Source organism: Mytilus trossulus, chromosome 5 (genome assembly GCF_036588685.1).
Source record: "Mytilus trossulus isolate FHL-02 chromosome 5, PNRI_Mtr1.1.1.hap1, whole genome shotgun sequence".
Taxonomy (NCBI): domain Eukaryota; kingdom Metazoa; phylum Mollusca; class Bivalvia; order Mytilida; family Mytilidae; genus Mytilus; species Mytilus trossulus.
Genome location: NC_086377.1, coordinates 17675231 through 17693951, shown reverse-complemented (window position 1 = coordinate 17693951; position 18721 = coordinate 17675231). Strand labels below are relative to the sequence as shown.

The following is an 18721-nucleotide window of genomic DNA, read 5'->3' as shown; positions in this document are numbered from 1 at the left end:
CATTGCTCACTGAAGAATTACATTGAGATGATAATGTCATCCAAACAAATTAATAAAACTAAATTCATTGTACTTTGTACAAATATCTGAAAAAGAAATCGATTAAAACATTCTGTTAAAATTTGGGTAACAAAATTTGCATAATCAATGGTTTACGAATTTGGTGATAATATAAGATACAAGTTCGTGGTATTGCTTGTAAACGTATTTAATAAGCGTATGATAAAGGAAGATCTGTCCGTGGGGAGAGGGAGGAGGCGGTAGTATTTTAGTAATGAGTTTCCTCTTTTAAGTGAACATTTAAAATACAACCCTTTTTGTTTGTCCTCATATTTCCTAAACTATAAATAAAACACAATAATTAGTGATCTATGTTCTTCTCTTACCATTGACGTTAGGAGTAAATAGATATCACGAACTTCGTGACAAAGTGTTTCTGTAAATAGCAAAGCTGTATAATTAAGTTATATTGAAAGTTAAGCAGCATTTTAAAGACAGTCGAGTATGAAAGAACACTGTAATGAACGTTAATCACGATTTTATATTGCCCAGAGACATAATGATAAAGACAATATATTTGGCCTCTGTGATTCGTAACTCATATTTATTTGACATTAGGGGAAACGTAATTTAACATTTCTAAAACAATAGTAATAAAAAAAAAGAGTATACAGGTATACATTTTAATCTTGTGAACATTTTGGAAATTAGTATTGCGTTCATTATCACTCAACTAGTATATATTTGTTTAGGGGCCAGCTGAAGGACGCCTCTGGGTGCGGGAATTTCTCGTTACATTGAAGACCTGTTGGTGACCTTCTGCTGTTGTTTTTTTCTATGGTCGGGTTGTTGTCTCTTTGATGCACTCCCCATTTCCATTCTCAATTTTATCTATACAAGTAAATATCAAGCTATTTTTTTTGTCCCAAATCTTCTAAAGAAATGTATAAAATGAAAGGAATCTATAAATAAATCTGCAATCAATACCATATTCACCCAATTAAAAAAAGTGAATTAAGTCATTAAGAATTAAAAATCCTCCTTTTGTCTCATGTGCCTTTAAATAAGCATGCCGACATATGTCGCTGCTATATATGTCATATATGAATTACATCTGACATATTCTAATTTATGTCAATTGTAAGTAGGTTTTTTAAACTATGTGCATGTGAGGCTCGTGTATAGAGAAATGTTGATTAATTATAAAAAAAAAAAAGAAGATGTGGTATGATTGCAATGAGACAAAAAAAATAACTTTCCACAAGAGACAAAAATGACACAGAATTAACAACTACCGGTATAGGTCACCATACTTAGTATGTCAAAATTAAGGGGAAACGAAGTATGAATAATCAACAAACGATCGCATCGCGATACTACGATAAAATTGACGATCTCTTTCACCATTCTATGACGGCAATCGACAATTTTCCGTTACGGTTTCACGATAGCACTGACAGTTTCTCAGGACACCAAGATATCAATGACAATTTACCACGATACCTCAATAGTATTGACAACTTGTCACGATTTTCGATAGCAACAACAATTTCTCACGATACTACGATAACAATGACGATTTCTAACCATTCCATGATAAAGATGACGATTTTTCACGACACACCGACATCAATAACAAAAAAGCTCAAGTTTTGTGTGTTTCTAGATGTATTTGTGCACATTGCACATGTCCAACCCATTATTATTGACGTTTTTTTTTGCATCAGCTACGGTAAACGTTACGGCGTCCTTAAAACAAGATGGCGTCGGAGCGTATTAACACGACAGAAAAGATTATTTAAGGGCGGGATATAGTTGCAGTTAAATAAAAATTTTTGATTAATTGTATACGTGAACTAAAAAAAGCAATTATTTCATATATTTGAAATAAATTATAATATGCATTGTTTACCATATAGTTCGTTAGTGAGGACTGAAAACTACACCTATCATGCCAGCACCAGTATCGAAGAAGAAGGCAAATGTTGTAAATAGAGCCGGATCAGAACCACTAGGTAATTGCGGTCAAATGTACCTTTTACTCATCCTCCTACACGCTGTTTGAAAACTTCGCTTGTATGTTTCAAGTTCGAGGCAAATAATATTTAACACATGTGTTATGTAAGGGACGACATCAAAAGTTTAATGAAGGATAAAAAACTTAATTCATATAGTTTTTTCACTGACCCCCCTACCCCCTCTTAATTTAATTTTGGAAAAATTGATTGACCAATAAGGAAATATGTAAAATTTATGTCTATTTATACAAAACTTGCAGAAATTTGACCCTCACTCCAAAACTATATGAATTAAATTGTTTATCCTTCATTGATTTTTTAATGTCGTCCCTAAGTTGTCTGTCATCGATGCGTTTAGGACTGAATAGAAGTATATATTTTTGCCTTTTTTATATGTTTTTTTTATAATTAGAAAAAGAAGCTTCCTGTATTTATAGAGAGACGAAACATACCAAAGGGACATTCAAACTCAAAAGTCGAAAATAAACTGTAGCCATTGCACAAAAACAACACGAAAAGACATAAAAACAAATAACAGTATACCAAATGTAACTTAAAACCAAAGACTAAGCAAAACGAAGCCAACCAAAAACGACAGGTGATATCAATTTCTCCGGAAGGATAGACAGATTAGGCACCCGTCGTGTTGCTCACGTAAGAAATAATCCGCTGTAAGTCAAATTCAGTTGGTTACATTCGAAGAAATAATTTTCAAAATGTATTCAAAATATATATAACATGGTTTAATCACTTTCAAAGATTGTAGGACTCTACGTAAGAGCGAGTGAATCATGAATGGTGTTATGCCCATGTTTTTTGTGTGCCAATTATACTACATATCGGTAGTTTCCTTTTTTTTCTAAGTTCCAGAAGTTATTTGTACCGCTAAATATGTATATAAATGTATGAGTAACTAATTGTAATTTTCGTTTGTAGTTTCTAAGTTCCAGAAGTTATGGGTGGTGATAAGATGTGGTTGTTCCTACGTTTTATATTACATGTCCTATATCTACATCTTTAACCCAGTGTATTATATCAGAGAGAAGGAGAAGGCACTTTATTACAATGATTCTAATGGCAATATACCTTTCAAACCACGATACAAAGAGAGGCTTGTCAACCTATTATACTCAGGTAAGAAGCAGTCCTAATTAACCAACCATTCATTTTATGAAAAAAGGGGGTATAATTTAAATAAAATATTTTCTGAACGAAATATCCTGTTTCTGGAGGGAAGAGTAGAAACAAAATGTTCGCTTCCATTGAAACTAAATATATTTTTTTATAATAAAGAAAGGTTTATCATTAGATGAAAAAAACCCAAACATCACTTATCCCAACAAATGATAGATGGTTTGTGTCTAAATGTATTTCATCGTCTTTGAGTTGTCGCAGCTTTATCGTTTTATTACAGTGGTATACAGTTTTAAATATTTAATCAACTATCGTAGAAATGATTGATAAACAATATTTGTAAAAAAAAACACCAAAAAAACATTTCGTCTCCTTAGAGAAAGCGGTATCTTAAAATTACCGCTTACGTTCCATACTTACGTCATAGATTATTATGAGATTTTATTTGCAATCAATATTAAAGTTTAGTGTATTGGTGATTTTATTAAAAGCTTGAAGCAACGACATTGTCATTTAAATGTCATTTTGTTTAATCAAAGAATAAAACAAAAAACTTATTTATGTTGTTAGAATTTTTTTATGAGATTAAGAAAATTAAGCTACAAATTAATCGTACAAATGATATACAAAATTAAACAAAAAACGAAAATATGATCTCCTCTGTAATATCCTGTTTTTGTTCGGAATCCACAGTAAACATATTTTGGAATTACCTTTTGCGTCATACTAATAACGAAGTTCTATTTACGATATATTTTAATCTAAGCTTAAACCATTGGCGATTTAATAAAAAAAAAATCAAAAACAATGATGTGGTATGAAACAAAAAGGAAAGGTTTACACGCCATTTTGATTAATTAAAGATTTTATTTGCAATCAATATTAAAGTTAAGAGTATTGGTGATTTTATTAATAGCTTGAAGCAGCGACATTGCCTTTTAAATGTCATTTTGTTTAATTAAAGAATAAAACAAAAAAACTTATTCATGTTGTTAGAATTTTTTTATGAGATTAAGAAAATTAAGCTACAAATTAATCGTACAAATGATATACAAAATTAAAAAAAAACGAAAATATGATCTCCTCCGTAATATCCTGTTTTTGTTCGGAATCCACAGTAAATATGTTTTGGAATTACCTTTTGCGTCATACTAATAACGAAGTTCTATGTACGATCTATTTTAATCTAAGCTTAAACCATAGGCGATTTAATAAAAAAAAAATCAAAAACAACGATGTGGTATGAAACAAAAAGGAAAGGTTTAAACGCCATTTTGATTAATTAAAGATTAAAATCAAACTTACACGCATATTGTCAGAAAAAAATGTTTTCACTCGACTAAGTGTGACGTCTGAATATGATTGTATATGTTTTGTAGTTAAGTCGTGACTGTTGAGTCGCTTTGTATAATTTTCATGTGATGTTAGCTGTCTCTTTTGAAAAACGGACCATGGCAATAGATGTGCTTTATGTATATCATGCAAATATAAAACGGCATGGGGAGGAAAAATATGCTCCAACTACGTAAAAGAGGGGCAAAAAATACCAGAGAGACAGTCAAACTCATAGATCGAAAAATAAACTGCCAACACCATGGCTAAAAAAGACGAAGACAAACAGACCAATAATAGTTCACAAGACAAAACATAAAAAACTAAAAACTAAGAAAAACGACCCCCACCAAAAACTGAGGGTGATCTGATGGGCTCCAGAAGGGAAAGCAGAACAAGCTCCACATGTGATACCCGTCTTGTTGCTCATGTTATTACACACCTGGTAAATAAACTAATTTGGTAGTTAACATTCATATAGGGAAAGAGGATTGTAGTTACTACATAAGGAACATGTCTGATACCATTGTGAAACAGTTATTCCATAATGGTCAACCAACTCGTAATGGCGTCCGTAAAATTTACGATGGGATGATTTAAACATCATTATTTGGAACTCTTGGTTTGAAAACTTCCTTGTAAGCAGCAATCCTCTATTTTAGAAATCATGATAGGAAATACAATTCCGGAAATATAGTTTGGGAGATATATATATATACTTTCAGGAAGAAAGCCGTGACGATTTTTTCTCACGATTCATATAGATATTATTTGCCTTACTTATCTGACAAAAAATGCAGTCAAAAGTAGAAATATAAACAAATTCGTTACACAATTTCTTTGTTTTGTAGAGTCAAAGCGAAAATTGTCCATTCTGCTTTGGATAAAGACCAAAATTCCAGACCGATCAGTTGAGAATTTTTCGTCCTCATGGCATGATGGTATATCACTTTGTGCCTTACTGGAATCTGTGTTACCCAGCTCCTGTCCAGGTTACAAAAACTTAAAAACACACAATAGAGTTAACAACTGTCGACTTGGAATTAGACTGGCACAGCAATATCTAAAGATTCCCCAGGTAAGTGAGATGTAGAAAGAATGAACTGTTAACATTATTAATGAATATACATTTCAATGGCGGATGCCTATGGATTGAACGTCTTAATAAACGATAACACAAGCATGTGTCTGCTGCTCTAAGTCAGGTCTTCGATATCACTCTAGAAAAATTATAGAACAGCACTAGCACACTGTATAACGAATTCATCTCACTGAAAAAAACATAACCCCATACCACTTACCTTATTATTAAATATCGTCACACTGTCACTTTTAACCAATCATAGTTTAATAAATGTATAGGAGGTAAGATTAGTATCTTTTCTCGTCAATCTTAAATCGGCTAAATTATTTTCAGTGGAACATTTATACTTCTCGTATTACGTGCAGCTGCTTAATTTCATTCGATGTCGACAAAGCAAAACAAATATAAGCATCGGGTGTCTAGCACTTTGTGTTGTTAAATTTACATTTGACTATTTACCGAATTTATTATCACATAAACAACACGGCAGGTGCCACATGTAGAGCATGATTTGCTTACCATTCCGGACCACCTGAGATGACTCCTATTTTTTGGTGGGGTTCGTGTTGTTTATTCTTTAGTTTTCTATGTTGTGTCATGTGAACTATTATTTGTCTGTTTGTCTTTTTCATTTTTAGCCATGGCGTTGTCAGTTTGTTTTTTTTATTGATGAGTTTGACTGTCCTTTTGGTATCTTTCGTCCCTCTTTTATATGTTTTTGGCGTTGTTTCCTTTTCACCAATTACATAGTAACTGCTATATCTAATGTATCAATTACATAGTAAAAGAAGAGAGAGGGACAAAAGATACCAAAGGGACAGTCAAACTCGTAAATCTAAAACAAACTGACAACGCCATGGCTAAAAATGAAAGAGACAAACAGAAAAACAATAGTACACATGACACAACAAAGAAAACTAAAGAATAAACAACACGAACCCCACCAAAAACCAGTGGTGATCTCAGGTGGTCCGGAAGGGTAAGCAGATCCTGCTCCACATGCGGCACCCGTCGTGTTGCTTATGTGATTACAAATCCGGTAAATAGTCTAATTCGGTAGGTCAAATTCATAGTAACTGCTATATTTAATGTATCAATTACATAGTAACTGCTATAGTTAATGTATCAATTACATAGTAACTGCTATATTTAATGTATCTTTTCTTTTAGGATATGGTTACACCAGAAGAAATGGCCATTGCAAACAAACGTACAGAACGTAAAATCTTTAATTTCATTTCTACTATAAAGTGGGCATCTGAAAAGAAATCGAAAAATGAAATCGAGATAACTGGATCCAGTTCAATTAGTAAACCAGTTGCCTGCTGTACGGTTCAGGGTTCAGGGTTAAAGGCAGGAGTAGTTGGTCGTAAGACCAAGTTTACTGTTACCATCTCCAATGTCTTTGGTATGTTCGACATGTATTTACAACTGAAAGGTCCCAGAAATGAAGTATACAGTGAAAAAATTGTAAGTCTGCATCAATCCAGCGAAACTATTCTAAACAATAAAAATAAAGTCGTTAAACGTTTGAATCCGGACCAAAAAATACCTGCTGGTGATACAAAGGTTTTAGCCTACTTAGAGGACAGCCATGGCAACACTTATGTTAGATGGAAGAATGTAACACAATACGGTGGCCATGCTGTATATAACGCATTCGATTTCAATTGCACGTGCAGTAGTGAGGGTTGTTTTGCAATGTCTTTTACACCTGTGTCAGCAGGTATTCACACTTTGTCACTTCGTTGGCAAGACAAACACGTGGATGGATCTCCATTCAAAATAAAAGTTTATAAACTTAGTGACGTCAATAGACGCGGAATATCAGAGTCAACCGGTAAACGTCTTTTATTAGATTCACTCTCAATGTCTTTTGATGGAAATAACTTAAAGGAACACAACTCTACTCCAGATAAAAGAAAAATACAAAATGACAGTAAAAAAAATTCAGAAACAGTCTCTGCATCTCCACAACGTATCCGTAAACAATATACTATAACAAAACGTAGGATTTTAAAGAAAGTCATAGCACGAAATGGAGAAGAAATTATCATCACTGAAAGTCAAACCCCACCCCTTTCTCGCCAAAGTAGTCTAACCGATGTCTCTGATTATACAGATGAAGACGGAAGTTCATATCACAGAACTGCCCATTCTTCTAGGTCATCTAGTCCTGCTTTGCTACGAGCAGCGAAGGATATATCTAGTCTGAGACGTCAAAGGTCAAGGTCGTCTAGTCCGAACGTGGAGAAACGAAAAATGAATCTAGAACCAACGATGGCAAGAATTACGGAGAAATCCGCATATAACGATGTTCCTCGGACTGAATCTTCATTTACTTTGAGTTCTGTAACTACTTCAGATCAGGAAAGTAATTCAAACGAAAGTGACGTCAAGAGACCAGTTTCAGGATTTGGCAATAAAATAAGCCAGAAATTTCTTGATTGCTGTCTTCAAAGCATGGCTAAGCGGGAATATGGAATTACACGCCAAAATTCAGATAGCGCTATTCCAAAGTTAGGGAATACAGAAAACAAACTACCAGGGAAAGATAAAAGACTTTCAAATATAGTTGTACTTAATCGTTCGTTATCAGAATCAAGTCTAGACAAAGACAAAGTACTGAAAAAACTGTTTGTGTGTGCGCATGGTGATATAATGTCACGTAATCCAGAATCACAAGACCATGATAATGGTAGTCCGAAAGCTTCCCCTAATCTTAAAATGTTACAGTCTAGTAGTTTACGGAAAGCATGTTTCTACATAAGTGGAAAAGCAATCACCACATCACAAAGCTTGGCCTCTTGTGGTAGCATATCGGATTCGATGTCAGGGTCTCGACAAGAATCAACGACTGAAGTAAACTTACCGCCAAGTTTTATGCGGAATGTAGGATCTAAATGTTTACTTATGAAAGATGAAGATCATGGATTACATCATACTGATAAATGTAAAAATGAGAACTCAAATTCACAAACTGAAATCAAAGAAACGACGAATCTGACCCATTTTAACGAAGACGGAACATTGAACAGCGACCGCGATTACCAAACAAAATGTTCAAATATTCATATCTTTCCTAAAGATTTAACAGAAAAAAAGAATAAAGATTTGAAACCTCTAAAGAAATTAAACATAAAAGAAGCCTCAGAAAAATTTGATGTTGAAAGCTGGCTTCAAAGTTCACCACTTATTGAGCCCGACAAATCTGAAATGTATGATGACGAACTAAGTTCCACCAAGCAACCGCATGCGTCCTCCTGCATGGTTTCAAATTCGATGTATTCGTTTCCGCTCTCACATACTAATGATCCCGATAAACAGATTACAGAATATTCTGTTAAAGCTGTGCCAATGATGGTCGAATCTTCAGGTGAATTTACAACTCCACGTTATACAACAGAAAAGGTTATAGCACGACGAACAAGGAGTAATGACATAGATATGAAGGAAAAGGTTTATTTTCGGAGAACATTTAGCAGTGACTCAAAACGAGGAAACTTACATAAACAGGCTTCTGTGTTCCCAGATGCAGACAATGACCCTTCGTTAGACGATGTAAGTAGCTTCTTATCAAATGATTGTCACAGTATAACTTTATCCACATCGAACAATCTTCTTGAAGATGAAATAGAAGGTACAAATATTAGAAAAAATAATTCATCAACAAACTATTTATGTAGTACAAACAATAGCATTGAAATAGAAAATACTGACATGCGGAACGATCATTCATCAGTATTTCGGACTATCTCTAATGAGACCAAACAAGTCAAGCCATTTGAGACTCGAGTTGCTATAGTAGTTCCAAGGGTTAAATGTGACAAGGGTACAGTTGTATACGCCAAGGATATCGTAGAGGAAACAAAATGGGATTCCGCCTTTGATTACTGTAACATATTTCGCCGTAGAACGTGTATGAAAATGGCAGAGACGAACGAACTTAATAACAATAATGATGAATTGATACCATGCATCACGAATAGAGGGCGGAGTTTATCTGTATTTGATTCGCGCAGCAGAGACAAGAATGTACATGCATGGATAGAAAAGCATCCTCAACTCCGAGTTAATAATGCTCCGATTCGTCAATCTACTACGGAAACAACCGACAGTGGCGTTGATGACGATAACGGCATATTGTCAGGACGACGCGCGTCTCTGTACAGCAACTTCCGGTTTACTGGGGATAATCAACATCAAATTCTTTGCAGACGTCCATATAAAGGAAAGATTCCCCTGGATCCGAAACTGACTAAAAGTAGTAGTAAGCCAAATGTATATGATCTAGAGACAACAGATAAGTTTGAAAATTCTCAAGACGAAGAACAGCAATCACATGCAAATCCAGAAATGCAAGAACATTTGATTTCAGATCGACAATGTTTTAATGAGAACGCAACGCGACATGACATAGAAAAGAATGACATCATTGATGATGCAAAGCTACACTCAAAATCAAATGAGAACGGTTCTCACAATAACTTTGTCGATGCAATCGATAAGGCTGCATATGATGATAAAGATATAAACAACGTAACTTGTTCACGCAATGATGAAATAAATTTAGAAGACACAACGCAACGTACACACACGGAATATCTTATAAATATCAACTCAAATGTGGCATTATGTAAAAACGCATTACAAAAGAAATCCACATCTTCTTCTATCAGTATTGACGAGTCTTATTATGGATTTGGCGTTACAAAAGACAATAGGACCAATTTACTTTCTCATTTGAACGACTTCCAAAATTTAGATTTGAAATCCACTCAAACACACCGAAAAGGACGTGACATCGATGTTATGTATAAAATCAAAATGGCAGATGAGGTATTTACTAATGACTCTTGTAGGTCCTTCTCTCCGAAAAGTGAACACTCCAGTCGCAGTCAACGTATATCTTCTTCTGAAGATTTTTCGGAAATCAGTAATAATAGTTTGTCTAAGGACATTTCGAAAAGATATACAAGCACATTGGATCATCCACTTTTCCTTCAAATTAATGACGTTATTGTAATGGAACGCAGCACGATACCCCCCTTTGCACACGATGAAATGTTTTGCAGCGACGGCGAGAACGAGGCATTTTCATCTTCTGTTTCGACTGAAGAAGATGATGATTTTGTGTGCAAGGCGGATGGCATTGGATTAGTTGAGGGTCATGTCGGAATGAAAAATAATTTTCAGGTAAGAATCTGGCTATGGTTATTTTTGTAATATAAAACCGTACCTTGAAAATATACGATTATAGGTCATCATACGGTTTTCAACAATAGGCTGAATGCAATAACGTGTAGTAGGTGATGTTAAAAATGTTTGTAATCTCTAAACTCTGCTCTTAACCGATGCAATGGTTCACTCACACTACACAAGAACAAACTGTTAGTATCAGACGGCTAGAATCAAATCGACACAAAGCACGGAAACCGAGCTAGGAGTTTTCGCAGTTACTGGCAATGATCAATCAATCAATGTCTCCGATGCTAAAATGAAAAACGGTACACATTCAACGAATTAAGCGTAAAGATGTCATTAACAGTTCGAAAATACACAATCTTTTACAAGGCCAATATATAAGTGCATCATATCGACATGATGTAAGAACATAAGTTTTACTAAATGTAAATCAGTACATATTTATATTCATCTTTTGATTTTATTTAACGCCAAATAGTGAATATAAGTAACGATAAAATCTACATTCAAGTTTCGTACTCAATTAATAAAATTGTTACTAAGCTCATTGCATGTTAGGGTACAGAAGCGGATACAGCCATTTTTAAGGTTCCCAACCCAGGAAAAAGAGGGATTCCAACTATATGTCCCCATTCAAATTCAATGATCGGCCCTAAAAAAAGGGGGGTTCCAACTTTATGTCCCCATTCAAATGCAATGATCGGCCAAAAAAAGGGGGGTTCCAACCTCCAGACCTCCCTCCTGGATCCTCCATTGCGGTATTAATACGTAATTGGCTTTTAAACATGTGGCGTTTTGCGTTCCTGAAGCTGATTAGTATATACTAACTCATGTTTCAGACATTATTTTGCATAAAATTTCTAATCTTTTGTATAGTTTCTGTCATGTTATAGTCGTCTTATTCAAGAATGAAACTAACACACAGATGTTTTATTAAAATAAGTAGATTCAGAATTTGAATTTCAAAGACATATGTAAGAAGGAAACATTTTTTCTGTTGTCTGCTCTATGGTCGGGTTGTTGTCTTCTTGACACGTTCCCCCTTTTCATTCTCAATTTTATTTCGTTAATTTGAGTCATGACATATTATAATTGTACATTATAACACTATGATCGATTGTGTGATCTTAAAAAAATATCTAGGGAGAATAAATTCTAAACAAAAATGTTCATTATTTTTGTTATTGTCAGAATTTGTAAGAGTGGATGAAATGCAGGTAGTATTGCAGTATTATATTTTTTAATTTCTGAAATTCGTTTCATAGTTTGTCCGAACAAAACGTTTCTAGAAATTTGGTCTTAAATGTATTCTTATGTGAACTTTAAACCAAGTCAACGTTATAAAAGATATCTAAACTATACTGCATGTCTCAACATGTTTTTTTTTAAACTCGGAAAATATTGAGTTTTTCTTGTGAGTAGGAAACTTATGGTATTTCAAACTAATTACTTTTGTAATAACTCTTCTGTAAGAACTCTTTGAAATACATTGACATTTGGATGAAAGAGATAAAGGGATGTCATTAAAATCAAATGTCAACGTTTTCAGTCGGTAAATGACCAACCCTAAAGATAATAAAGTTTATTATAGATGGTTTTTAATCAACCCATATTATCTTTCCTATTTTAGACAACTAAGTGTAGTTGAACAGTCACACATGAGTTATTGAGTTATATATATAGAAAGCAGTATAAAATACTTCATTCTTTGTTTTAATTATCTTGGTTACAACGCCTACAAAATTATGGACTTACTGTAATAGCTTGGCTAATACTTCCTTTTTTGTTTTAATTATCTTGAATACAACGCCAACAAAATTATGGACTTACTGTAATAGCTAGGCTAATCATTTATTTTTTATCACAAAATCTATATAGTATTGAATTTTCAAACTAATGACTTAGATAACATACGCAGATGCAATATATGTACATAAAGTATACTTTTTAATTTTGAATATACTAATGATTTTCTACCTCAGGAATAGATTACCTTAGTTGTATTTTGAAAAATTCATAGGAATTTTGGTCCTCAATGCTCTTCAACTAAGTACTTTATTTTGCCTTTTTAACTTTTTTTTATTCGAGCGTCACTGATGAGTCCCAAGAGTTGTAGACAAAACGCGCGTCTGGCGTAAATACAAAGTTTAATTCTGGTATATATGATGATTTTATTAGGCAGAAACAAACAATTGACAAGAAAGCAAACGTGTAAAAGTGAAATTGAGTTTAAGCAATACAAAAGCTACACCCATCCATTGTCAACTTTGCCTAAAGGAATTGGAGTCCAAGATTTCATACTTATTTCTGAACGTATGAACAATGAATTGAAAATATATTATTTTTTATGATTTATTGTGTTTTAACGCCACTTTAAACACCACTTGTGGGCTACTTCAAGGAGGAAACCGGAGTGCCCGGAGAAAATCACATAACCTTCGATAGAAAAAAATCCAATTCTAGTCAGTTAAGATTCGAGTCGAGTACACAATGGTACCGTATACATTGGTAATAGAAAATATGGGGTACATACCCATGACAAAAAAAATCAATCCATGCACAGCAACAACCCTAAAAAAAATCATAAAAAGCAACGGGACAGGGCTGTTATTGCTGTTCTTAATCTGAAAATCATAGTGAGGTCTTCAGCACGTGGTAAGGTTGTCTGCCGACACTTTAGTACTTTCTGCAATTTGTTTTGTTTTTGATTATTGTGATACTTACATTTCAAAGAGCATTTATTTTATTTTCTAGGTCTGGACAAATGCTTTAGATAATGGTTCCCTGTCTGTTAACATCTATGGTCCGAGGTCACACAGTGTAGTAGAAACCTGTGTAGTTTATACGGGAGATAACCTATATGAAGTCATATATGAGGTTAGACATCCGGGCATTTACATCATCTGCGTCAAATGGTCGGATGAAAATGTACAAAATAGTCCATTCACATGTAGGATTACATATTGACATCGGTGTATAAGTTAGTTATATGTTGATGGCAATGTTTCGTTATATTATCCACCACACTAATTTACTATGATGGAGCGGGAGGGAGGCAATAGGGGGTCCGTTAACATGTTAACAACACCTCGATTTTGGCAAAAACAGTTAACAAAAAATGCAAAAATGATGATAACAGTTAACAAAGTGGGTTGAAAACAGTTAACAGCTTAAATTAATCTCAATTAACATTTAACAACACCTTTAAACGGCCAATAACATGTTAACACAGAAAGGTATTGCCCCCTCTATGATGTATTTACTTGTGCAAGTTTATTATAGATTAACTTTGCTAATATGCCAGAAGTTTGAAATGTTAGCCGTCAAAGGCAAAGGATCTGGATCTGAGTAATGTAACATATAATTGTTGGCTGGAATCTTTGCATAACATACACATTGTTTAGCTACATAGTTCATAGTTCAAATATCTGCATACTATTCTGAATTGAGTTATTATCATTAATTCATTTTGAAAATGAGGAATAATTTTTAAATTTAACGATAAACGATACATGGATGCTCGAGCATGGAGTCGCTCAATGCTCGATTTTGAAAGGCAAAGGATAGGAACGCCAATTGTGTTTTATGTATTGAGAAGCGATCCTACTTCAGAATTTCTTTTTTGCACAGGCATATTAAGACTTTCAGCGACAATCAAAACGACTGTATTTCTTAAAACTTTTTTTCTAAAATTTTATGTTAATTCTTGTTGCATATATATGAATTTTTATTCGTATCACAAGGAAGCATTTAAGGATCATAACGCGCGCAACTAAAATGTACACACTATTGACATCTAGATATTAAATATGACGTTGTTTTATCGACGTATCTACATATTCATTCATCATAATGTCCTTCATCTAGATGTGTATTACAGCTCATGATGAGCAACTGATTAGTTTTAGGGTACCGAAATTACATGTGGAAATCGCTTGGTACGTTATCCATGAAACGCTCATTTTTGTTGACTCATCATGTCTCGCTCCTTTTAGGGTTCGGTCAAGGGGCTTTCAGTATTTGTTTTATTATTTACTTGATTTGTCTCTTCTTTATTGAATTACTAGATTGGAACATTTGTCATGTTTGTTACCTTTGGTGGTATTAATTTGAAGTGTAGAGAAATCTATCTACTTTTAGACTTCTACTGTGATGAATCGCCTCAATATTTTTTGTAGTGGCAACATGAATTTGTTTTAAATACAATGTGTAAATTTCTCTTGTTGTACACGCCATTCTTTTCTATTGCAATATTAAACTTGGATAACTGAAATTTAAAGGCATACATCAATGTATACAGATAAGTTGATACAAACTCACTGTGATAATGTTTTGTGTGCATTTATATTACTGCAAATGTGATGAAATACTGTAACCAGACTCATTCCGCAGATACTTTGATTTATTTTTAACCCTTTTTAGCCGACCTTGATGCAAATTGATTTTTGTTTGTTTTTCACCTTTTATATATATTCATATTCGAATGTCCGAAGTTGGAGATTCATTAAAGTAATTGCCTTGTTTTCTCTAGCAAAAATTCGCAGGTGATGTTGTGCTAATTAGATATAATTCTTATCGTGATGATTCAGTAGCATTCATAAAACATAGCATTACATGTGTCTGATTTTGTTGTATGGTATGACATATTTATTTGTTTTGTTATTGTTTTTGTTCTTAGTGAAGTACTCACTCATTCAATAAAAGTATTTACAAAATAACCTGCCTTTGACTAAGACGTTCTATGGAGAATATGTTAAACCATCTTATTACTTTACCTTTACATAACTCGTTTTTTATCACCACGTAATTCTAGGGTATGAATACTACTTTTTTTTAGTAATGATGCTGTTTAAAGTTCGAACCCTGCACTTTGGAAGACAAGTGCTTTCCAGCTCAATGTGAAATTATTTTTTTGTCAAATGTCGATGGTTTAAACCACAAAAAAAACGAACAGATAGCACAATTAAAGGCAATAGTAGTGTACCGCGTTTCCAATAGCCATAAATCGTTGTAATTAAAACAAATCCGGTGAACCAAAACCGATGGAAACATATAAGACTATAAGAGGAAAACGATGGAACAATAGCACAACTAGTACTAGAACTGGCATTAAACACAAACGATCAAACAATGTTTTGTAAATTATTTCATGCAGCAGAAATATATTAACTGTTAAACGATATAAGGTGTTGCATGCATAGCAGAAGACATTACCCTGTCAATAAACAAGTTTTACCCTTTCGGCATTCATGTGGTTCCACCAGTGTCCAAGTGTCTATACCTATATTTTTCTCTATTTGATCAGTTTTTGAGACTTTAACTACTGTACAGAGTAAAATCAATAAAATACTGAACTCCGAGGAAAAATAAATCGTAAAGTCCCTAATCACATGGCAAATCATATGACAAAACACATTAAACGAGTGGACAACTGTCATATTCCTGACTTGGTACAGGCATTTTCAAATGTAAAAATGGTAGATTGAACCTGTTTAGCGCTTACCCTCTCACTATTACGACAGTCTTATCAAACCACTGACGTCTATATTCAGTTTGGTAAATTTGTTAACATCCATAAACGGCATCTGTGTTAATGGACCTACAGAAAAAGAAAATATTAAAAAGATGTGGTATGATTGCCAATAATACAACTCGTCACAAGAGACCAAAATGACATAGAAAACAACGATACGTACACCGTACGGCCTGCAACAATGAGCAAAGCCCATACCGAATAGTTAACTAAAAAAGGCTGCGAAATCACAAATGTAAAACATTTCAAAAAAGTATACTAACGGTCTGATTTTAATAAATAGTACAAACTTATACAAAAAACGACCACCGAACTTTAACAGGCAAATAATACTTATTTTTTTTTTGGGGGGAGGGGTTAATATGTTAACGGGTTCCCAACAATTCCCCTAAACTGGGACAATGGTGTTACAGTTTAACATGACAAAGAACTATAACAAGAGGTTCTCAAGAGCCTGAATCGCTCACTTGTAGTTTTTGACTGGTTTGACTGATATGTATACCTTGACCTAATAAATACTGTAACTTCTTGTATAATTTCCTCTAAATGCTTTTTTTTTAGTAATAAGTCGAAAACAGCATTTCACCCTATGTTCTATTTAAAGCCATGACAACCAAGTTTTCTAACGAAACAGAAAATGAAACACGGTTTTATTCTAGATACCACAAGAATCATTCAGCTAATGTTTAGTTGGAATTAGTTCAGTAGTTTTAAAGGAGAAGATTTTTAAAATTTAGAAAACATGATAAATACGTTGTTGCTGTTTACAGTTTATCTTCATCATATATAATATTCAAAATAATACTGCAAAATTTCCTTTAAATTACCCATTTAGTGGCATCAACCCAATAATAGGTTGTTAGATTCATCTGAAATTTCATGGCTGATATAAATTGACTAAAGAAACATTTTGACCTCGCAGATTTGCTTTAAATCCTAGTTCCTTTGGAACGATGAGCTTAAAAATAAGTTGAAATGGGCCTAACTCATCAAATGGATGCAAATATAAATATATCTAACACAATCACAGTGGACGTTACCGGGTACATGTATATCACGACAACAAAAAAACATCAAGAACGAACTGATAACACTAGAAGTTACTGACAGCTAGGTCAAAGCCAATAGCAACTTACAAAATAAATCATGCATCTAAATTATCAATCTGTACACATCCAATTTATTTAGTGTAAAGACGTCAAAACAGTCAGAGAATTAACATGACATTGTGCAATGACAAATTCATGTTAAACCATAGAGAACATGTCTTTGCATCGGACCTAAACAAATATATACATTTATTCTAAAACCAGTTGTCGGCATGACACGGGTTATGTTCTTGTCATATATTTTATGATGGTATTATAGTAAACCACTAACAGGAGGGTTGTGCTTGATATTCATGTGATGAAGACATGATCTTTCAATCAGTTTAAGTGAGGTCTGGAGCTGGCATGTCAGTAACTGCTAGTAGTCCTTTGTTAATTTAAGTATCATAGTGACTGTCATTTTGTGTACTTTCTTTTGTTACCTATTCTACATAACATCGGACTCGGACTTCTCTTAATCTGAGTTTTAATGTGCGTATTGGTGGGTGTTTGGTTTTTCTAAATTGGCTAGAGGTATAGAGGAGAGTAGAGATCTCAAAAAACATTTTAACCCTGACACAATTTTGCGCCTTTCCCAAGTCAGGATCGAGCATCTGTTAGACTTATACGATTTTTAATTTTAGTTTCTTTTGTATAATTCGGAGTTTATTATGACGCCTTTTTTCACTAGTATACCTGTTAGTTTAGAGGCCACCTGAAGGATTTCTCCGGTTGCGGGAGTTTCTCGCTGCATTAGAGACCCATTGGTGGCCTAGGCCTTCGGCTGTTGTCTGCTCTGGTCAGGTTGTTGTTCCACATTTCCGTTCTCAAGTTTATGAACTCGTTAAAGATACCATGCATTTAATTTGGTATGCTACATGTATATTTCGCTTCCATCAGACTCGTCAGCGGTGCTCAGATCATAACAGCAGGAAAAGTAAAACATGAACAAACCATTGAAGACTAATTTGAACTAATAAAGGTTTCAAAATATACTACTGCAATCGTTAGTCATCGCATCTACTCTGAATCAACACAACAGAATATCATGAACCTTTCTAAATAAGGACATACTTAAGTGTGCGTATCAACCGGAAATTATGATTTATTTTTGTTTTAAGAGTTTGAACTTAGAATTTTAGCCTAAATAAACTAGTTTGTCATCGCATCTCCTTTGAATCCATACAACAGAATGTCATGAAATGATGTAGACAATAAGGATATAACAGGTAGAGATGTATATTAACATAAAATCATGATGCATTTTTTTCTATATCTTGGAGGTTGAACTTAAATATTCTACTGCAACAGTTTGTTATCGCAACTC

At 33.8% G+C, this 18721-nt stretch overlaps 1 protein-coding gene across 1 annotated transcript; it reads left to right on the top strand.

Annotated features, from left to right (window-relative positions):
• The first annotated feature begins 5381 nt into the window (after nt 1-5381).
• Nucleotides 5382-15444, top strand: LOC134718609 (serine-rich adhesin for platelets-like). Its single transcript, XM_063581240.1, has 3 exons — nt 5382-5562; nt 6739-10764; nt 13528-15444. The coding sequence occupies exons 2-3, from the start codon at nt 6742-6744 to the stop codon at nt 13738-13740; spliced, it is 4236 nt and encodes a 1411-aa protein (XP_063437310.1). The 5' UTR covers nt 5382-5562; nt 6739-6741; the 3' UTR covers nt 13741-15444.
• The last annotated feature ends 3277 nt before the right edge of the window (nt 15445-18721 follow it).